Here is a 22,988-nt window from a genome sequence, read left to right as displayed (position 1 = left end):
GGGCAACTCGACAGTGAGATAATATCCCCATTTCGAAGTCAGAAAAGGGCAAACCCCCCCTCCCAAACGGGTAAAAAAGCAGTCATACATGAAGAAAAAGTGAGGGTCAAAATCAGCGACTCTCCCACAGCAAACCCGGTCTCTAGGACCCGGGACCAACAGCTCATACTTAGGCTCATCAGCTTCTAAGCTACAAATCCTATGATGAACACGAAGTTCAGAAAGGTTGTCGGTATCCACTAAAGGCTCCTCCTCAGGAACGGTAACATCTACCCACTTCGATAGAGACTCAGGGATATGAGAAGACATCTTTCCGGTAAAAAGAAGTAGGTGAAAAAGCGATAAGATCTACAAAGAAAAATAAAAAAACATAAAAAAACAAGACTTCTAAAAGACCAAAGTAGCCTCACTCCAAAACAAAATAAAGAGCCGAATCACTAGACCGACGAACAAACTCGCTAAAGGACTAAACATCACCAAGAACACGCAAATCTCCTGTAATATACAAAGCAAGCGCCAACATAAATGAAGGAAGAGGAGAAGAAAATAATCACAAAAGTAAAGAGTAGCAAGTACAGCAGCGACAAAGCACTCCAAGAAGGAAGGCTAAAGAGTTTCTCTTTGGAAAGAACAAGGATTGTAGGCAAGAAAGTTTCAGAAGACGAAAGAAAACGGAGAAAAGAGAGGGAAAAGTATTTATAACACGCCAGGGGGCATAAGGGTAAATTGACGCAATCATTAAGGAAACGCGTCGTTACCAATGTAATTGCTCTCATGTGTAAATACAAAAACCCCAACGGACGCGACGTTTGATTAGACACGACGGTTGAGAAATTTAAATCACGTCGGTTTTAAAAAATTAATTACGTCGGCTACAAACCCGAGTTCAAATACTCGAATCCAATTCATAAGTAAAAGATATCGAATTCGAGTAGGGGCACTGTTCATATCCTGACCCAACACTATGGCCCAAGTCCAAATACACCAAAAAGCCCAATCCAAAGATTGGCCTTCGCTGCCCACTGACCTTGTTAGAAGAGGTCGGATTCAACACAGACTCCACCTCAAATAAGTCGGGCTCGAAGGATAGCTGGCAGATAACACTTATTCAAATAAGTAACTGTCTCTAAAATCTCTCAACCCACTTCCAGGAGCCATATCACTACTATCCTAAGATAAAGGGACGGTTATCCACCTTGAAATGTGGAACTACTCTAACGATGGTTATTAGATCACCACTATAAATACATTGACACCCCTTAGGTATCTCTAAGTTCTAATACTCTCTAAACCTGCTTAACCCTTTGTTAACTTAGGCATCGGAATGTCTTTGCAGGTACCACCCCCATTCTTTCACACACGCATCGGACGACGGCTCTCAAACACGTACCAAGTCGGAAACCACCTCCTTTAGACGCTTGGGCCAATCTTTCAAGCCCAATCCACCTATCTCAAATTACCTACATAGTAGTTCCATTGATCGATTTTGTTCTATTTAAATCGATTTTAAACACTCCTATTAGCTTGTGTTAAGAGTGTATGAAGTATGAACCATCTACTCCCCAGTCAATAAATCTTGCAATTCAATACAAACCCATAAAATAACTTTTTACGCTGTTGACAGTTACCTCATACTTCATCGATCATATGGATCTGTAAGAAAAGTAGTGGAAATGAAATACAATCAATTTAATTAATTATTTAGGGAAAAATGTTAAGAAAAAGAAGGGGAAGATTAGATTTCTTATGACTCCTCAACATGCTTCTCAATCCCAAGTCTTAGAACTTTGGCTTTATCACATTTTTCTTGGTTCACACAGAAAACTCATTCTTCACCTTCTCCCAAAAGAAACGAGTCACTAGATTTGGCTTTAAAGTTCCGACAGAAATCTCACTTCTCATTCTCAACTTGCTGCCACCAAATCCATTTTTCTTTTTTTTTTCTTTTCTTTTTATGTCCGATTTCTCCCCAAAAATCAACAACCGTGAAAGTAAAAAATGGTACACTTTCTTCTTTTTTGGTAATACAAATTATTAAAAAAATAAACTAATATTAAAAAACACAAATTTTCAATACCAGAGAGTGGGAGACGTCCCATCTTATGTATAATTTGATTAATTTCTTATTATCAAAAAAATAAATAAGAAAATATTTTCACATGACTTTGTATTGTTTTATTGATGAGTATATAAATAGAAGGAGACAGAGATAGGATATACAAATACAAAGGTGTGAGAAGCAAAGATCTAGGAGGAATACGAAATAGCCGGCGACAACCTCGCCGGAAGGGAGTTTAATTTATATTTCTTCTCCGGCGACCTTTTGGCGGAGGATGAACGGCAGCGTCCAATACCGGAGAGGCAAGAAGGGCGGCGGCAAACACAACGGAACCACGATGATGATGATGAAGGCGAAGACGAGAACGAAGGCAGAAGCGAGATTCGAACCTCGATTGCTCAGGTTCGAGGAGTTGCCGGAGTACATGAAAGATAACGAGTTCATCTTGGACCATTACCGTTCGGAATGGCCCGTCAAGGATGCATTATGGAGCGTCTTCGCCTGGCATAACGAAACCTTAAACGTTTGGACGTAAGCCAATTTCATTTTTTGTGCTCTAAAAAATTCATTCAGGATACAATTAATTTGTATTTTGCTGTTGTGTAATTATTTTTTAATTGCTACTTATAATTATTACCATGTTTTCATTTTATTATGTTGGTATGGAGCAGGCATTTGGTTGGTTTTCTGATATTTGGGGCGATGACGGTCATGAGCTTATTGCCCGTGGGAACCACTGGAACCGGCGGTCTTGGAGGCTTTACCTCAAATTTCTACAGGTATATATGTCGTTGTTGTTGAAGACAATATGGTTGAATACTTTTAATTTGGGTATATCTTTGGTGTTTTATATTAATGAAATCAGATATGAAAAGCCTTTCCTAAAGAGAAATTCTTCTCGTACTTTTTATTTATACCAAATCATTAGCTAAACCTATAAAACAAAATGTCACGTTCTGATGTTGTATGCATCTTGTATGTGGTGGAGCCAGTAAGGCAGACGGAATGGGGTCGCTGACGACCGAGAAAGAGATCAATAGTTCTCCACACGACACAAATATGTTCCCGGTTAGTTATTTATTTACTCTACGTAATTAATTTGTTAGCATGTGGGTTTTTTATTTCAGGTATGACTTAAAGGATGGTATATCCGTGTGTGTTTAGACTTAGAAGGTGACCCAGGTTTTTTTTTTTTTTTTCTCTAAGACTAATTATAACAACATTATCACCTAAATTTTAATCTATTTGTTAGAAAATAGATTTTTGTTTAACCAAAAAACCTTCCCACAAAATAATAAACAAATAAAAGATTAAGAAAGGTAAAAAAAAAATAAAGAAAAAATATTAGTTAATATTAATTATGTTGTAAAATAAATAAATAAAAAAATAAATATAAAATAAACAAATATAAATAAATAATTTTTATATTAATATTTACTAATATTATTATCTCAATATAACTGAGAAAATTCATATATATTTACTGTAGTGTATATCTATAAAGAAAAAACTGTTTTTATATTAGCATTGTGTGTATCTTCTTTGTCTCAATCCATGCTTATTTACATACATGCAAAAGTCATATATTCAAATTTCATTAATTTTAGTCTTCCTTCATAAATTTAATTTATTATTAAAGAAGTGAGCTTCTATTAAATGGCCATTCATTTTTATTACAACATTTTTTTTTGGATGTTCATTTATAATTATGTCTCATTAAAATTTTACTAAAAAAAATTTAATAAAAAATTTTAGTTAAAAAAAAGTACAATATTTTTAAAAATTATCTCATTAAAAATCTTATAAAAAAATTCAATAGAGATAAAAAATCTGATTAAAGAAAAGAGAATATAACCTCCCTCTCTTGTTAACATTATTTAATATCTCAAAATCGATACATCCCAATATGATATATCAATCTTTTAAAGGAGAATTTTTGAAAATGACTTTATAAATAAATCTGTCAAATTATCACTTGAGCAGATCTGTTAGACATCAATTATTTTTTTATTTTGAAGAACATGAGTGAAGAAGAATTTGGGAGAATTGTGTTTTAATTTGTTCTATCATCTTTGATGTATCCACTCTTCAATTGAGTAATGCATGTTGTATTATTTTCAAACAGAATAGTTGGAGTTATTTTATAATCAATCAGTTCACACGACAGATTATATTGGATTAAACTCTTGAGCAAAAAACACTCGCAACTTACTTCGTATATCGCTAGTATTTCAGCATGATTAGAAGATGTTGCTACTTGTAGACTTCCCTGATATAGCTGTATCACCATATGTGAATAGGTATCCTGTTTGAAATCTTTCTTTGTGTAGATCAAACAAGTATCTTGTATCTGCATAACCAAGTAACTGTGACTTAGATTCATATGAATAAAACAAACCCATATCAACTGTTCTATGAAGAAGATATCAAAAAAAAATTTCGATTCACAACAAATGATATATCAAGTCTTGTATTGTTAGCAAGATATATTAGTGTTATGAGGGCACTGAGATATGCTATTTTAGAATCAAGGATATTTTTATTTTTTTTCTTTAGGACAAAATTGATCATTTTTCACATCCAAAGATCTTACAATCATTGGGGTACTTAATGGATATGATTTATTTATATAAAATCTTTTTAAGATTTTTTTTGTGTATGTTGTTTGATAAATAAAAATCCTATTTTTTGTATGCTCAATCTACAGGTCAAAACAAAATTTATTTTTTTCAAAATCTTTCATCTCAAACTCTTCTTTTAGAGCTTTTATAATTGTTGAAATCTGTTCAAGAGTTTCAATGATATTTAAATCATCAATATACACAACAACTATAATGAATCCATATGCAGATCTCTTTATGAAAACACATTGACAGATATCATTTTTGAATCCGTTTTTAACCAAATACTTAGTAAGACGATTATAATACATTCGTCTAAATTACTTCAGATTATATAAAGATCTTAGCAATTTGACTAAGTATAACCCCTTTGAATATTCATTGGATGGTTTAAATAACTTTAGTCCTTCAGAAATTTTTATATAGATATCACGATCTAATGATCCATACAAATAAGATGTCACTACATCCATTAGATGCTATGTAGTTTATGGTATGCGAATAAACTGACCAAATAATGCAAAGTTATTGCATCTACTACAGGAGAATATGTTTATTCATAATCTACACCGGACCTTTGTTAAAAATCTTGTGCTACAAGTTTGAGCTTTATAGCGTACAACTTCATTTTTCTCATTTCATTTTCTCACAAATACCCATCTGTATCCAACAAGTTTTACATCTTCTGGTGTATGGACTACAGGTCTAAAGAATTCACGTTTTCTTCCTTCCATAATTTTTCTTCTTACCAAAGTCATACCATTTACCTCTTCTGGGGTTATAATTTGTCACATTTGTTTCAAGAAATAGGGCAATGCCAACTGGGCGCGCTTCATGATTTCTTAAAAGCAATTCATTGTTTCGTTCAGCAACAAGAAGGCGAGAAATTAGTTTAAAATATTTTTTAAATTCTTTTTCTCGATATTGTTATTGCAGCTGCACATTCAATACATGGAAGGTCGAGAAAACTTTATCTAACATATCATTATTAGTTATCTTTTTTTTACATAATTTCATTCGTGAGATAATTGGGAACATTGTTGAATTGTATTCATTTATAGATTTAAAATCCTGTAGACGCAAGTATGTCCACTCATATCGGATTGATAAAGGTTCTTCCACAAATAATCTACAGACTACAGGATCTTTTAGTGTGAGATATTCATTTTTCAATCCTTCGTCAAATTGACGGCGAAAGAAGATCATCATAGCTTTAGCTTTATTCTTCTGTGATGTTTTATTTTCAACCTTAATGGTATCTCCAAAATTCATTGAATCAAGATGAATTTCGACATCTAATATCTATGATAAGTAGTTATTTTTAGATATATCAAAAGCATTAAATTCAAGATAAAAGAATTTTGACATAATAGAAATTTATTACTTGAATCTTTCTAAATTTTGATCAAAATATCGTAATATACAATAATATATTGTAAAATAAATAAATATAAAATAAAAAATATAAATAAAAAACTATAATATTAATATTCACTAATATTATTATCTCAATATAACTGAAATAATTTATATATATTTACTACGATTATATGTTGCAATATATATCTATAAAACGAGAAAGAAAAAAGTATTTTTATATTCATATTGCGTGTATTTTTTTGTCTTCACTTATGCTTTATTTTTATACGTACAAAAATCACATATTACATTCACTTCAGTCTTCCTTAATAAACTGAATTCTTATTCTTAAGAAAATGAGGGACCCATTAAATAGACATCTATCTTTATCACAAGTTATAAAAAATTTATTCACAATCGTTTTCTGATAATCTGGTTCGTATTAATAATTATCCAGTCCCTCTGATTTTTGGTTTTTGATCAAATCCAATATATTTAATTTCTCTTGTCAATTGAAGTGGAGTTTAACTTTGAAAAGGCAACAAGCCAACAAGGGAATCCCAGCTTTTATTTTATTTTATTTTTAAATAATATTATATATCTAATTTTTTTTATAAATTAAATCTAATTAAATTAATTTAATATAATAAAATTAATTATAATTAATATTATTTTAAATTTTATTATTTAACTTAATTAAATTTAATTTATAAAAGAACTTGAAGGTGTAATATCACTCTTTATTTTTTAAATACAAAGAGCAGGAATTCTAATATTCTCCGAACCTACGTGCTAAGTGGACCAGCATAGCCCATTTTCATGTGATTTCTGCTCTTGTCCATGGGTCGGGTACGTGATTTTGTTAAACTCAAATTCAATTATAATATATGCTGTGTTTTTTAATACACACAAATTATAGAAAAATGCGTGCTGATTACAAAAGAAAATGTAACGATATAGAAAATTAAATTTGATAATAAGTCACCAAAAAAAATATCATTTACAAAATCAAATATAATGATAATAAAAGTAATGTATTAATTGATTTATTGATATTGAAGGACAGTATAATTTTATCTTACAGCATAATATTCTCTAGAATAAACAAATAGAAAACATGAGTCTAATTTTAAAATAGTATTATCTAATTTAGAAATTATTATATATTGTAGGTATTAAGATGATAAGACTTACACATATAGAAAATTATAAATTTAATAGTGATTAAAATATTTAAACATTCACTTTCTAACTTATATCTTTGATAAAAAGGTAAAAAAATAATTAATAGAAGTACTTGAACAACTAATTTGTTCTTGGGAATCTTTTACTAATTATTTACATCTTATGAGTAAACTTGGGGAAGGGGGAAGGGAGGCGAAATGCTTGAAATAAACTGAAACCAATCCCAAACAATAAAGACATAAGGGGTGTGCGTGTGTGTGTGTATGTATATATATATATATATATATCAACAGAAAATGACAGGGTTGTTAGGTTTGACGAAGTTGCATATTATGTATAGTATTTAGAATAGTTGTCATTAGTTAAAAAAAAAATGAAATATAACTATTAGAATGTATTAATTATATTAAAAAATTCTTATTAATAATTTTTGCACTTCACGGGTGGTATAAATGTAAACATATTTAATCAATAAGAGTTAGCATATTACAAAGATACACATCATACTTAATTTTTAACAAACACTTACTCATGAATATTTTACAACTTTCCAGTGCATTTCATGGATTAAAAATTAATTAGTTATGATATAATAATATGATAGTAGTGGACCAAAGAAATAAATAAATATTTATGATAATAACCTGAGTTGTTGTTAGTTGTTCATGGTGGTTCTATCAACTGATAAAATGTTTTTGGTGAAACTACCAACCGATGAATTTCTAAGGGGAAATATGACCGCCGTGATTCACATACATTATGATTTTGTAAAATCAATTAATATGAACTTTTAATCTGACAATCAATAATCAAAATCCTATGCTTCAAATTAAATACCCATGCATTGGATTTTTTAATATTTTTGGCTCCCATTTTGATGAATATAAATATTAAATTGTATTTATTAAATAAATTTTATTAATTTATGTGTTTTTATAAATATGAATATAAATTATTGCTAGTTAAATATTGACTAAAAATTAATAATATTTACTAAACATGTAACGTTATTTTAAATTTTATTTCGTAACTAATATATGTAATGAAAGTCATATAACATTTAGAATAAAAAAAAATTGTGATTGGGCACTTCCCCGAAACTCGGTACCATGCAAGTTATAAACTGACTTAATATGCTCATTATTATGCCCAAAAATCTGAAAATCAAACAATTTACTTGTCCATAATAGCTTGGTTTACGACTTCATCCCTCTTTAGGTTGAAAGGAGGAAGTAACTAATTCCGTGACAATAATAAGATAAAGAAACATTATACCTGTGCGTTGGTTTGTAAACTTACATTTCAGCATTTTGGATAATCGAATTGATGTGTATTCTTATCAAACCCTCAGGTTTCACATTTGAGACGGCTTTTGGAACCTCTAGTTTTTCATGATCTGAGAGACAAGGGTGCAGAAACAATATCACTATGGCCATGGTTGGTTTTCTTGGGAGGAGCAATGGGATGCTTGGCATGCAGTTCTATCTCCCATCTGCTGGCCTGCCACTCGCAGCACTTCAATCTCTTCTTCTGGCGACTCGACTACGCCGGAATCTCTCTAATGATAGTATGCTCCTTCTTTGCTCCAATTCACTATGTCTTCTTCTGCAACCCTTCCGTGAGGTTACTCTACATGACCTCAATATCACTGCTTGGTGTCCTCTCCATCGTCACTCTTCTTGCGCCTTCGCTCTCGGCCCCTCGCTTTCGACCATTCCGGGCCTCCATATTCCTTGCCATGGGATTCTCAGGTGTCATCCCGGCCGTTCATGCTCTGCTGCTCCACTGGGACCACTCTCCTGTTCTTGTTGCACTTGGATACGAGGTTGTTATGGCCGTTTTATATGCCACAGGAGCAGTCTTTTATGTTACTAGAATACCTGAGAGATGGAAGCCTGGTGCGTTTGATATTGCAGGGCATAGTCACCAGATTTTCCATATTTTTGTTGTTCTTGGAGCTCTTGCACATAGTGTTGCAACTCTTTGGATAATGGATTTCCGCCGTGGATCGCCAACCTGTGCATTTTCTGCAATTCACGCATAACTCACATGAAAAATGCTATATATTCAAAACCACCATCCTTCTTGGTTATTTCTCTTTTATGAATTGCGTTATTGTAATATTAGGAAGGAATGGCTAGCTAATACTGAAAGCAATGATTATTTAGTAATACTACTATATATACTAGGTATAAATGCAGCCTTCCGTAGTGTGCGATACTATTCTGATGCGGCAAAGTAATTACTTTACATGTATATGATATAATCTCATCATCGTTACAGTACACTAATAAACTCACACTAACTTCATTTCTCCCTCCAGAAAGTTAATAATCTTACTCAAAACTTTATTAACTCAGCTCCACGCTTATACAGATTGAAGATGAGAAACTTTAAATGGGATACAATGAAGAAGAAAAACTTATAATGAAAGATTGATAAGTCATATCTATATATACTAACAATAGAGAAACAAATTATACTTACATGGCATCATCATGTTAATAAAGCTTTATGTTTTAGAAATGTATAGTTTGTAAATATCTTTTTATTTTTTAAATTGAACAAATTAGTATTAATTTTATTTAAAGTAGAATATACTTTTGTAAATAAATTAATATTTATGTTATTAAAAAATTATATACTTATTCATTTCTAAAGAATTTGAAGTATATTATTTAAGAATAAAATTAAAATTTTAAAATTTTAAATAAATAATAAATTTCCAAATTTTTTATATTACTTTAAAATTTTACATGCAATAGTACGATATCTTCGATTAGTTAGTCCCGTTTGATAACATTTCACCAAAATAACATCCAATCATCCATATCCAAATTTTCAGCCCATATTAGGGTACAATGTTTCCTTCACATTCTCAAAATAGCAAAATACTGATATTTCATCACCTTTGGTGCTGAATATTGTCATTTATCAAATGAAAGATACCGTTTCAAACTAGAAATATGAACAAATTCATGAATACAAAGTCTGCTACAAAGATAACCACTTGGAAAAACATACACAGGCCTCAAAAATGACACCACGTCATCAGTTCAGAGTCTTATGACCGCAAAGCAGGCGATATGCCGATATCTCAGGAAAAATATATATATTAGGAAAAGATTGAAGACAGTGCCAGATAGTTAATCTACAAATCCTTCCATGGTAACATCCCAAAACAGGCTATAAAACCTGATCCTCTTAATCACAGTAAACGAGTAGTACTAATATGTATATAAAATTCACATTGCTTGAAAGAACTTTTAAGTCAATTCCGCCGTGAAAATTCAGGTTAAAGAACTTTAAGTCCAGTCCCCGGCATCACATTCAGGGTAGCTTGACAGGTCAGAAAAAGCATGTCATTATTTAACTTGCGACCTCAATCATCTCCACTTCGCCATCACTATAATCTCCCCAGCACTTGCTTGGCTTTTCCTCATCTAATGTTTCCTTGCTGGTGGTCACTTTATCCTCTTCACTACAACCAGCTGTCAAGCCAAAGCCTGCATGCTTCTCTTCCGTTCTCGGACAACAATTTTCATCAATGGCAGCAGATACATTTCCAGGATTTTGCTCAGCTTGCTGCTGCTCACTCTCACATATGATCACCTCCGCTGAGGAGGCATCTTTGTTTTCCTCATCGAGAGCTTGATCCTTGTTTTCAGAATTCGGTTCAACATTTACAACTTGTGCTGAATCTGTAGAACTGGTTGGAGATGTTGCAAGCCCGTTTTGATTCACTGGGATAGCATTTAATGAAGTAGGAAGTCCACTGGGTGACATTGGGATATCGTTTGGAGACATGGGTGTGAAACTATTTGGTGAAACTGGAATTCCATTTGGAGGAGCCAGGTATCCGTTAGCAGGTACGGTATAGCAATTTGGAACCCAAGGTTGCCCAGGTACAAACTCAGTTGCATGTGGATTCATTATTCTAGGAGGGCTGTTGGGATTGCCATCAATGGTGTGTTCACCTGAGGAGTGGAATACACTTTTATTCCGTGGAACACGATTCCCATATCTGTTGTAACCACCAGATATTCGCGGACCATATGGAACCCGTGCAGTTGCTGACTGATGAGCTGATCTTCGGGGATTGACTGCAAGCATGGGAGGAATATTTACTGGTGGTGGCAAAATTCCCCCATGATCCTTGAAACCTGGTACAGGAACTGGAACTGGAACTGGAACTGAACCAAAAACTGGAATTGTAGATGGATTAAATGGTGGTGCAGCTGCAGACAGTTTCTTGGTTGGTTCTTTTCCTGTTTCTAATGCATCTTGCTTTTCTCCTTCGGCTGGTAGTGTCTTAATAACTTGTTGCTTCTCATCTTCCTTGACCTTCTCTTTCGAGACAGAGTCATCGTTGTCAAATAAATGTTTTGAATCTTCAACTAACCTTGGTAGGGGATTTGGATCAGAGGAAGTTGCTTGGCAAATTTCTATCACTTCTATCGCTGATGAATCTTCATAGGCATTGTTGCTTATATGCCAATTCTCTACCTCCATGGTAGTGATATTAACTTCAACTTTTTTATCTACCAAATCATCATTGGCTATTCTCTGCTCCTGGGATTCAACTTCCACAACCTCATGTTGGACCTCATTACCTTTTACCATATCAATCACCAATTGTTTTTCTTTGTGTTCATGTACCAAGCTTTGCTGATTATCATCGATTGGTTTCTGACCATAATCTTCCTCTGCAACCTTTGTACTTGGCACATAACTATCAATCTCCTTTGTTGCAACTATCTCATGACTCACATCAGGGTTTCCTTTTGGTGACTGTTCAGCCACAGCCTTGACAATTGTACCAGGTGGGGCTAAGGCAACTTCTTTATAAGAGAAAAGTTTACCTGCTGACTTAATACTGATGGCACTGCTAGGAGCAGCAGCTTTAATGTTATCAGCTGGACTTGCCGGAGCTGACTTTGAATTTGAATCCCCTGATTTATCTGCTCCAACAGCTTGCGAGTTGGGGCTATTTATTTTAGAAGTGAAGCTTGCACTCTTGAGGAACTTTTTTGATACAGGAGAGGATGGACCAATGGAAGAAGTCTCATTTATGTTTGTTCTTGGAGAAGAAAAATTTGTAGGCTTGCCCCGATATTTTGACGACTGAGAAACATTCATGAAATTTGTATTCAGTTTTGCTAGGGTAGGCCTCCGCGACGAAGCAGTTTTGCGCCCTGTAAGTGAACGACCTTTAGGTACAGCCTCTTGCCATCCTTCATCTGAGCTGTCATCTTGAGCCATATTATTGCTTTCGTTCAGTACTGTTTGTGCTTCATCTAAGTGAGTGGTCTCAACTTTATGAATCCAGTGTTCTTCCAAATGAGCTTCTGTTTTATTTTCTTTGTCACTTGTAGTCTCAGCAAGTGAATAACCTTGAGACACATCTTCAACCTTGTGATTTTCATCTGATGTAGTTTCCCAGTTTTGGCCTGGTTTTCCCTTTAACTGTAAGATTCATGAAAAATGGTTTCATTCAATGAAATATAGAGAAAAGAAGGAAGTACCCAGGAAAGGACAAGTGTATTCATAGACGAAAGGAGTTATGTGATACCTTCGCACGGGCCTTTTTCTGTGCTTCTCTTGCTTTCAGATCAGCATCAGGTGTTATGTAATCCAAAAGGTCTGACACACTGATAAAATCATTTTTATAGGCATAAAATTTCAGAGAATATTTTTTTCTTTCTAAAATGGAAATTTAATTTAAATTTCAAGTCTTGCAGGCCATTCAGAGACAGTGAAAATGTTGTGAACTGAAACAGGGGTACTCAAATAAGGAGGACTTGTGCTAATTGTAATGAGTACCTTAAATGACCTTTGCTGGAAATTGAGGCATCTGGCTTAGGTGTGCCATTGCGTGCAGCCTCCTGTTGCTCCAGAGCCTTTGATTCGAAGTATTCTAGCCAAGCAGCAGCATCCTGTAATAGATTCATGTAGGCTTGAAGAACAAGAAAAACAATTGGAATGTATTTGATCTACCATCGAATAGCAACCTACCTGTGTCCTTAGATCATCAGGGCCAAGTTTAGCCTGCAATATCTGGAGGGTTGTTTGTTCATGCTGAACACTTAGTGAGTATGCTTCCATCAAAGAAAGAGCAATCGCTATTGCATGATAGCTTGCAGCTGTCTGAATAAGCCATGAATTCATAAAACAAGTTAAAGATGCCAGTTACCCTAATCTAATTAATATGAACCAAGAACTCAAGCGTATAATGTGCCAACAAAAACAATGGCATGTGACCACATAAACCAGTACAAGATTTGATTGCATTTCTAAGAATTTGTTAGAAATCAAGATATGATATGATCTAATATTTTCTGTTCTCGATTGATTTTTCAACTATAATTGTGACTTATACATTGTGTAGAACAAATAGTGTCTATTAAAAGATTTATCGGTTTTTAACTTGCAAGATCAATTGAATTGAACTTCCACTATAAGAACGATCTAAGCTTTATGTTCAAGGCATCAAAGTCCAACCAAACAATTTTTTTAATTTTTATTTCTTTTGCAAATAACAGAAAATCATATTATGTCAGCTCGTTTAAGTTTGAAAAGCAAACGTCACATAAAAGAGAAGGATGGCCTCTCATGAGTAATGCTAGAGAACAACTTTTTGCAGCCAACATTAATAAACTTTTTAAAATAACTTTTTGCTTATCTTAAATTTTAGACACTAAATTATAATTCTAGTATGACTATGATACGGTGGCTATCGTGTTTCAAAAAGTGTTGCTAAAATTAAAGTAAGGTTTTTTTATTGTCAAACAACACTTTAAAAAGTATTGCTTAAAAAAAGTGTTACTAAAATGTAAAAGAAAATGTAACTTTAATTTTAACAACACTTGCATAATCACCGTAGTCACCATAGTATACTCATACTAGAATCAACCAAATTATATACCCTTAACCCCAAACCTTAAATTATAAACCCCAAAGTTGGCTAGTGTTGGCTAACTAAATGTTGGTTCCCTCATCTTCTTTAAAATCTTTTGTACTTAAATATCATGTTGAGTTATCTATTTATTTTAATTTTTGGCACGAATTTCATTTTACTTGATTCAGCTAATTAATGGCCACCCAGGTGTGCCCAAATCTCCAACTTTTAGGTTTTGTAAACCCACCACTTTGGAACAAAGTTGTATTTGAGCTTTTAGTATTGACAATAAAATAGTGGCTCAAAAGGTTCAAACCCAGAAACCATGGTGGTTCAAGTCAAGCTAGATTTTGAAAACCTATTTGTTTCCAACAATTATAAGTCAGTCTGTTACAAATTTTAATCTTCATGAATCATGAAGAAAAGGTTGAATAAAAGTGGTTAGCTTAGAATCCCTATTTTTGTCACCAAATAAACTATGTCGTGTCCCACTTCTTTACTATCCATTTGAACGTAGTCCGACATTAATTAGTGCACATAGATGAGCATGCTTCTAAGTTTCAAAAGTTCTAGAACCATGTCAAGCCATTCTAAAATAAGGACTCATGCAACACATGGAAAATTCCTCATGCTTTGGAATGAGAGAGAACCTGAATATGATCAGCTCCAAGTAACCTTTTATTACACTTTAAAGCTTCATGAAGATATCTGAGAGCAACATGGACGTTTCCCAATCCTTCTTCCATCATGGCTACATTAATGTAGGTGGCAGCAGTATTTGGATGTGAAGGTCCACAAGTAAGGTGCAAAAGATATAGTGCTCGATTGACATACCTAGCATATAAGGAAAAATATAAAATTGGTCAAAATCAATTTCGGCAGCAGAACAAGAATAACTCACAGGAGTTTCCCATTTGATACCATGACCAATTTTATATACATTGGCCAGCATATATCATCTCTTACTGCCAGATCCCTATAATTTGAACAACAACTACTAAAGCAATTAGGTTAATGAATTCATGGGATGACACTCCTATCTGTGATTTTAATCAATGGTCCCCACAATGATATAAAACAAACCATCAAAGATTACTAGTTTATAATTGCGAATCATACTTTAAGGTAATTATAGACAAAGGAATGGCCAAATTCTGAGGACTTGAACCACTTTTAGAAATTTGTTCCAATGACAGTATTATTACTTTACCATAATGTTAGTTTTATGAAGAAAGAATAGAGATAGAAAGGATCCCAGAAGATTGGAACAATAGATTCTCATACATTGAACCACAAACGTTATGATATCGTATAATAATTCAACAATTTAATAGGATAGGGAAATATACTTTAAAGCCAACTCTGTATGTTGGAGTCGATAGTAGAAAACAGCAAGGTCTCCATAACTTTTCATGGTATCAGGATGGTCCAGTCCAAGCTCTCTCTCATTAATATCAAGTGCCTTTTGCTGATAGATAGTTGCCTAACAAAATCATAGCTACAATTATTACGATGATACTGACTAGAATTACTTTAACTTAGCAAGTAGATATTTTATTGTTCTGTGTCTATGTTTCCAAATGAGTTAAGAAAATGTCAACCTTATATTCTTAATTGAAATAGTCATTTGCAATAATCAAAATTTATGTAAGAAAATTGTCATCATCAAAGGAATTCTCTGCTGCAACCTGAGCATTACTATCACATGTTCAGGCTATAATACATTTACTAGGAAATGATATTTCCATCAAAACTTAGCAAAATTACTAGAAAAGAAAATGTAAGTTACAGAACCTAGTGTATTATATGTTTTCCACCACTAACAAATTTATAAAAAAAAATATTTATCAGTTGAAGACTTTGCAATGAATAAATGTTGATAGCGGTCTGCTTTATGTAATACTATTTGGTATCGAGTATCGACTGGGACGAATAAGATAATGCTGCAACTTGCAAAATTTCTCTACCATATTTTAATTTTGTGCTCAGTATAAGAATAAATATTTATATCAGAAAAGATGTAATTCACGTCCAGAAAAAACATGCTCTTTCCCCCCAATATTTGGAAAATTTAGTGAATTATAAAATCAACAAGTTTTGTACATTAGAAATAGTTTGACCCTGACATAGCGCACATCAATTGCTATTCATTTTCACAGCAAATGTCACCATTTCTGATGAATAAACAAAGAGCACTTAAAATATATAAAACACAGACCTGATTGAAATCTCCAGTATGGTAAAGCACAACAGCCAAAAGGCTATATGCTCCCGCTGTCATTCTATGGTAAGGCCCACATACTGACACTAATTTTGAAAGCGCCTTCAACATTGAATGTGGAATGTTAATTCATTTAACTATTGGTCTTGTGAACAAACTATATTGTAAGATGATTGAATTTAAACATACCTTAGTGCCATAATTGACAGCATCTTCCAATTTACCTTTATCCAATGACGTCTTCGACGATTCCAACAGTGTGCGACCATCAGCAGATGAGCATGCCACATGCTGCAGAAACAATCACAATTACAATTCAACAACAACAACAACAACAACAACAATAATAATAATAATAATAGTGATGGAATTTTCCTTACAACCAACTCACTTTGTACTATATTTTACCTTATATATGGGAACCATGCTTACAACATCAAACTTTCTGAAAGGAGAGGCTCTATCCATATCATAGTCCCTCGGAACCAGCTCAACCCCAACCTGTCAAAAGATTCTTATATTGGATAAGGGAACAAAATAGAGCATATCACAGTATTACAAAATCGACCTAGTGTGTGTTTTTTTTTCTAACCTTATGGCACAGTCCACGAAGAATTGCAAACTTTCTTAAATCTTGACAACTCTCATGCTTAAATTGCCACCCAAACCTCTTCAAAAGAAATAATTCTACCCATTTCCATTTCAATTCATAACAACTAGTGATCTCGGCATCATTAGTATCAGAATCAGAAGATGGTGTTCCAAATAAAATATTTAAGCATGCGGCAATCGATGAAGCCAAATCAGAAAAATCATCAACTGCTGGAACAACAGCTTGCAAGATGTGCTTGTAGGCTCGAACAATCATTTCATGAATACATAGTGATTGTACATGTGGAAGCTTATCTGCAAGCTCAACCTGGCAATTGAAAACAGAATTAAGATAACATATTATTGTTAAAGTTGTGTTGGTGCACGCATGCATGTGCCCCGTGTGGGAACAGTGTCTTTGAGACATATTGCAAACCTAAAGGAGAGCAAGAGCAAGTTTGTTGTAGTAGAATGTCAGGAAACAGTAGATTAAGATGCTATGATGACATATAAATTGAGAAATGTGCAGACTACTACTAAGCATCCTCTGCTCCGTTCCAAAAGTAGAGAATTGTGATTCTATCTCATACCTCGTTACATAATTAAGAATGAAGATTCTCAAATGGAAGTGGGGTCTGAGTTAACATACTATTTGGAATGAGATTTAATCTTCTATTCCTATCATCCTATGTTGCTTGAACACATATGTTAAAACTGAAATTTGCTAAACTTATTTGTTTATACCATGACAGATATTCAAATCATTTGGACCAACTTTGGTTCTATGTACAAACATGGGAGTGCTAATCCTAAAGCTACCAAACTGTAACCTGGGAGAGGACATTCCATTCCATTCTCAATCCATGGAATCTATAAAAGCCAGTTCATTATATTTCTTCTGCTGCAATACTGTAATAGTATATGGTTTTCGTTTATCAATTGTTTCATGAAAAACAGCCGTAGTTAGCAGCATCACCAAATTTTCATTTGATCTATTTTGCACAATGTCAAAGAGAAACACTGCAAAACAGTTGGTTAAAGGGTGCAAAAGAAGATGAATGATTAAATATATTACCACTGTTCCCAAGGAAGACATTTGCAAGCCCCTAGTATGCATGAAATCAGTCAATGTCCTTCCATCAACTGGTGAGAGCTCAAGGGAGCCAAAATCTGCCACCTAGGAATTTGAAGGCACAATAATCAAATATATTCCACAGTAACAGATAAACATGTTAATAAGTAAGAAACTAACCAGCTTTGGAAGGGCAGTATCAATATAATATTTGTAGGCCATTTCCCTCAATTCATCAGGTGACTGTATAGATAAAGAACCAATAAAGTATTGTATCAAAGTATATCCTTAATTTTCAGTACTATTATGATAATACCATTAGATAGTACAAATTTCATGTAATCTTTGGGAGAATCACATTACAATTTATGCACAGAGAAAAAGGAAGATACAGATTAAACAACCTTCCGATGAAGACCAGTTTTCGATTCCTTGAGTCTTGTATATGCAGCATCAGAAAGCAGTTTTCTCCATATTGTTTCCTTTTCTTCATCTTGTTTCTCTAAATGCTGTTGACTGGCATCTAGCTTGTTTGTATCAACACCATTACAGGTGGAAATATCATTCCCATGTTCAACTGTAGAGTGCCTGTTGTCAATTTTTTTCTTCAATTCCTTCAGCAACCCACCTTGCTTCCCAAGACCCTTCACAGCAGGGTCAAGTTTCACTTCTTCCGTCTTTTTTGTCTCTGTCTTTCCCGTAGCTTGATTTTGCAAATGTTGCACCCAACATGCCCCTAGCTCCCATCTGATGGACTTATTATATCTTGTGGGTTCTTCCGTTAGTTTATGTAAACTTTGCTCTAGAACTTTCTTAACCAAGGACACCGCAGAACGTGAATTTTCATTATCTGTGCTCTGGAGTCGTTGAGTTGTATTTGACAATTGGGGTGTAGATGACTTATGCAACAGCATCCTCAAGCTAATTTTGTTTTAAAAATTAAAATAAAAAATAAAGAAAGGAAAGAAAATATTATCATAATAATAATAATATCCAAGAAAACTAATTAAAAACATCCTCACGCTGAAGCTAATATGTTAATAGGGTCATATAAAAAACTTATAAAAGCAGATATACCAAAACAGATTGTCACTATTGCACTATAATTTGCCAAGCCAGCATTTTTCCTCATTATTGGTGTATGATTTCACAGGTTAAAGTTTACAAGAATGCAACCCAAGAATTAAATTTGTGTAGGTACACATGATGGTACCCAATAACCAAAGTAGATCAAGGCAGTGATTAAACTTACCTGTTAACATTTAAGGCATTTGCACCTCCTTCAGGCTGGTCTTCAATAGAAACTTCCAAGGAATCAGGACTCCCCTCCCAATCCATTTCAGCTGAAACTTTCACAACAGCTGTGTAGCCACAATGTCGTATAATTACTGCACCTAAAGTAGGAGTATCCTACAAGAGCAAAAGAATGATTTATCAAAAAGGAACTTAGGGGAATTCTAATAGGTCCACAACACTTATTATATCACTTACATGAACAGTTGCACTCTCATCAGCAGTTATGCCTTTAAGCAAGTTTCTCTGAGCAAGTTCTTCCTCCGACAATCCAAGAACCTGATTCCCATCATTTTTGCAGTCCAATTTCAAACTTGCATCACATACATCTCTTGTTACCTTTATAGTCAAATCTCCAATTCTTTCTTCATAGGAAGTTGGAATAGTTGTATCACTGAAAGGGCTTTGCCTACAATCTTTAAGATGCTGTATTGCTGAAACAGCTTCAAAGACCGACACGTCGACAAATAAACTGTGAAGAAGAAACGCTTTCCTATCTCTAATTTGCCTCTCTTCTGTTGTTTGACAAGGCATTGCAGCTAGTATTGCAAAATCTCTGGCCCACCGTCTCTTTTTATGTTTACCATCTCTGCCCTGCTCACCACCATTTCCACCCCACATTTCATCTTCCACGGGAAGTGGAGGAAATGTAGATAGATTGTCAGCAACAACTGGAGGAACAACCCAAGTGTTTGCACGAAAACCATAAGGAAGATTGCCGAACTGAAAAGATGCCACTATGATATTAAGAACGTCTAGTATAGGTTGCAGAGTAGTGTGAAAATTTATGATGAGAAGTATATACCTTATTGTGTTCCGTGAAAGCTTTCATCAAAGCTTTGTAGGCCTGCATGAAAGATTGCAATACATTATTATTAATTCTTAAAAGGAAATAGATATTGTTTAGAGCAATGCACCATCAATTTCGTGGGGTAACTTTAAAGATACAATATAATGTTTATGAAACTAGATCTCTCATGTATTTGCTTCCAGTGCTTTCATTTATTTACACTGTTTCGAATTCATTAGATATGATGATAGGTTTTTGTACAGAAAAGAAACACAGGATAGGAGTCCATGTTAAAAAGATTTTAATTTTAAGGGGGAAGGGGGAAAGAGACTAAGAGAGAGAGATGGATATGGGTTATGAGTATTAATTTTCATGCTATGCTGCTGTTTTCAAGGACGACTTCTACATTTATACCTGTCAAACACAGGCAAATTCAAAGCTTACAAATGAAATTCACTCAGGCATCCTTTGGACCTTCACATTCTACTAACATAAACACATACTTTGAAAAGAAAGTAAAAAATTTTATAATAATCCGACGACTCTTCTATTCCTTCAAATAGTCAAACAGTAATCAAATTAAGTGATCCGAAAGGGCCAGAAATAATTTATAGCATCAACCGTAAGCAACCACTAAACTTACAGCATCAAACACCCTGCTTATCTGCTGAAGAAGACCAACCAAAGTATGACAGACAAGAAGACGTTTTCCAGCAGGATAGAATCCTGTTCTTGAAGCAACAATAGTAGTTGGTTTACCACTGCAAACCCTGACCTGCACATGCCATATCCATAGCAATCCCACATCAAAGATGAGTTAGTCTACCAAAGCTCAATCAAAAAGGCTCGTGCACACACACACCCCAACAACAACAAAACCGGCTGCTAAACTGTTAACAACATGATCCTCACATCAATCTGAAAGAAATCATTTTCTGTCTTATCCTCAAGGAATGGACGGTTTGATCTCCGTATGTCTGCAAGAAAACAAAAAGTATTTCAAAAAAGAACATAGCTTTGGATTCAATCTAGCATCAACCAAAGTCTTCTTGGTTTCCCGTGCCTGAATAGTTTGATTACTTATTCAACCAAGCTAAAATCCACGGGCATAACCCATTTGCCTGTAAACTACATTGTAACAAATTTATTAAAGAGGAAACTGAATTAGAAGTTGTAAAAAAAGAAAACAATCGAATAAAAATTAAATACCGTTTGCCTTAAAGAATTTTATCTAAAATATTTCCACAAACATATATAGATTCATTTGAGTAAAAGAAAATGTTTACATTTTCTTTTTCTACAATGCCAGAAGCTACGTCGTTTTTACATTGCAAAATGCATGCAATTTCAAAAATAGAGTTTAATTTTGATGCACTGACAGTGTAACAATTCGTGCAATCATATCCGTTCTTTTGGATGATCATTCATGCGGTCAATATAAAAAGTAGTTATTTTGACTGATGTGGCGTTACGTAATTGGATGCTCGTGTAAAACTACTTTACACGGACAATGCATCAAAATTAAATTCTTCAAAAATAAATAAATAAATAAAACAAATAAATAATGCGTTGGCTTAAGAATTTATTTTTAATACACTATCATGTAAAACCATTTTACACCTACATCCAATCACATAATATTATCTTTTAGATTGACAGGGTGAATGGTTATCCAAGAAAAACAGTTGTGATTGCACATTTTTACACTGTAAGTGAATGAAAATTAAACTCAAAAGTTTTAATAACATAGACTTTTGAGTGAATACTCAAGTTAGTCCCTCAAATTTCATGCTTGAATCAAGTTGGTTCTAGAGTATTTTTCAAAACAACTTAGTACCTAACATTTAAGGGGGAAAATAAACAAGAAATAGAAATTGAGGACCAACTTCATTCAAAGAAATTCCAGGGAGTAAATTGAGCATTTACTAGTTTAAAGTCTTTTACGTTACAATTCTTCTTCAAAGATATGAACTTTCTCACTTCTGCTTAGTAAAACAACATGGTGCTGCAATGAAAATGAAAACGACACTTCGAAAGGACGGGACGGACTTGGTGGGACGGGTTACCCTCTTTGACTCCCCTAGAAAACACATTTGCAGACACAGCAATTATAGAAACGGGGAAGAGAAGAAATGCTTACATTGAAACGGCGGCGTAAGGTGCGAAAATGAAAAAAAATCATAAAACTGTCCGAGTCTGGGTGGGGGGCACATGGATATGTCTCCCTCCAATTTCTCTGCCTTCTCGCTCTTGGCATTTGCAGAATCCGAATTCGGGTCGCTGGGCTTGGGCTTTGGACTCGTTTGGGGCCCATTTTCTGGGCCAAAGCTCTGCTGCGACTGTTCGTTGTCCACGGAAACAGAGTCTTTGGCGGCGGCGAGTTCTTTGACAGTGGACCTGCTGGCGGTGGACTTGCCCAAGGAGGTGGTGCATGCGACGAGGTCAAGGAGTCGTCTAATGTGAGCGACGGCGAGATCTTCGCTGTAGTCCTCTAGAAAATAGTAATTAAATAAATAAATTGAAAACTTCAATAAAAAAAAAAAATTGGAGAAAAGAAAAGGAGAGGAGTGGCGAGAGAGTTGGTCAGTTAAATTTCAGTTATCAAAACCGGACGAAACCAGCTGATTCAATCCACAAATTGGTGAACCAAAGTTTTAGCGGGTGTAGTCTGTTTAACATTAGAATCTTTCATACAATTAAATTGGCAATTATATGAGGTGTATGCAAAAATCATATACGAAAATTAATTATTAATATAAAATATATATTAAAATATAAATATATATTAAAAATAAATTAAATTATACATATATTTATATATAAATATATTAATAATTAATTTTAGTATATAAATCATATTTTTATTAAATTGATAAAAGTAAAACTAGGTAACTCAGTC

The 22,988-nt window shown here is 33.8% G+C and overlaps 2 protein-coding genes across 3 annotated transcripts in view; one reads left to right on the top strand and one right to left on the bottom strand.

Moving 5' to 3' along the window:
• The first annotated feature begins 1,889 nt into the window (after positions 1–1,889).
• On the top strand, positions 1,890–9,486 carry LOC107479577 (heptahelical transmembrane protein 2). 2 transcript variants are annotated; one of them, XM_052259562.1, is made up of 5 exons: positions 1,890–2,001; positions 2,198–2,590; positions 2,731–2,838; positions 3,052–3,127; positions 8,576–9,486. In XM_052259562.1, exons 2-5 carry the CDS (start codon positions 2,334–2,336, stop codon positions 9,266–9,268), a joined length of 1,134 nt encoding a protein of 377 aa, XP_052115522.1. In that variant the 5' UTR covers positions 1,890–2,001; positions 2,198–2,333; the 3' UTR covers positions 9,269–9,486. The 2 variants fall into 2 exon arrangements, with proteins under 2 accessions (XP_052115522.1, XP_015955194.1); XM_016099708.3 differs by lacking the exon at positions 1,890–2,001 and having other exon boundaries at positions 2,143–2,590.
• A 568-nt stretch (positions 9,487–10,054) lies between these two features.
• Positions 10,055–22,988, bottom strand: part of LOC107479567 (protein REDUCED CHLOROPLAST COVERAGE 2) — a 19,800-nt gene continuing 6,866 nt past the window's right edge. The window contains exons 6-24 of the mRNA XM_016099698.3: positions 22,230–22,580; positions 21,002–21,066; positions 20,733–20,864; positions 20,105–20,146; positions 19,498–20,022; positions 19,259–19,416; positions 18,411–18,927; positions 18,187–18,249; positions 18,010–18,111; positions 16,936–17,262; positions 16,752–16,844; positions 16,533–16,634; positions 16,341–16,445; positions 15,472–15,605; positions 14,773–14,956; positions 13,240–13,371; positions 13,048–13,160; positions 12,797–12,875; positions 10,055–12,690 (exon numbers count right to left, since the gene is read on the bottom strand). Coding sequence (XP_015955184.1) covers positions 10,594–12,690; positions 12,797–12,875; positions 13,048–13,160; positions 13,240–13,371; positions 14,773–14,956; positions 15,472–15,605; positions 16,341–16,445; positions 16,533–16,634; positions 16,752–16,844; positions 16,936–17,262; positions 18,010–18,111; positions 18,187–18,249; positions 18,411–18,927; positions 19,259–19,416; positions 19,498–20,022; positions 20,105–20,146; positions 20,733–20,864; positions 21,002–21,066; positions 22,230–22,580 — 5,321 coding nt within the window. The 3' untranslated portion in view covers positions 10,055–10,593. The remainder of the gene's footprint in view (positions 12,691–12,796; positions 12,876–13,047; positions 13,161–13,239; positions 13,372–14,772; positions 14,957–15,471; positions 15,606–16,340; positions 16,446–16,532; positions 16,635–16,751; positions 16,845–16,935; positions 17,263–18,009; positions 18,112–18,186; positions 18,250–18,410; positions 18,928–19,258; positions 19,417–19,497; positions 20,023–20,104; positions 20,147–20,732; positions 20,865–21,001; positions 21,067–22,229; positions 22,581–22,988) is intronic.

Source organism: Arachis duranensis, chromosome 3, assembly GCF_000817695.3.
Source record: "Arachis duranensis cultivar V14167 chromosome 3, aradu.V14167.gnm2.J7QH, whole genome shotgun sequence".
NCBI lineage: Eukaryota > Viridiplantae > Streptophyta > Magnoliopsida > Fabales > Fabaceae > Arachis > Arachis duranensis.
The sequence above is the reverse complement of the archived record's forward strand: the minus strand, read 5'-3'. Positions and strand labels throughout refer to the sequence as shown.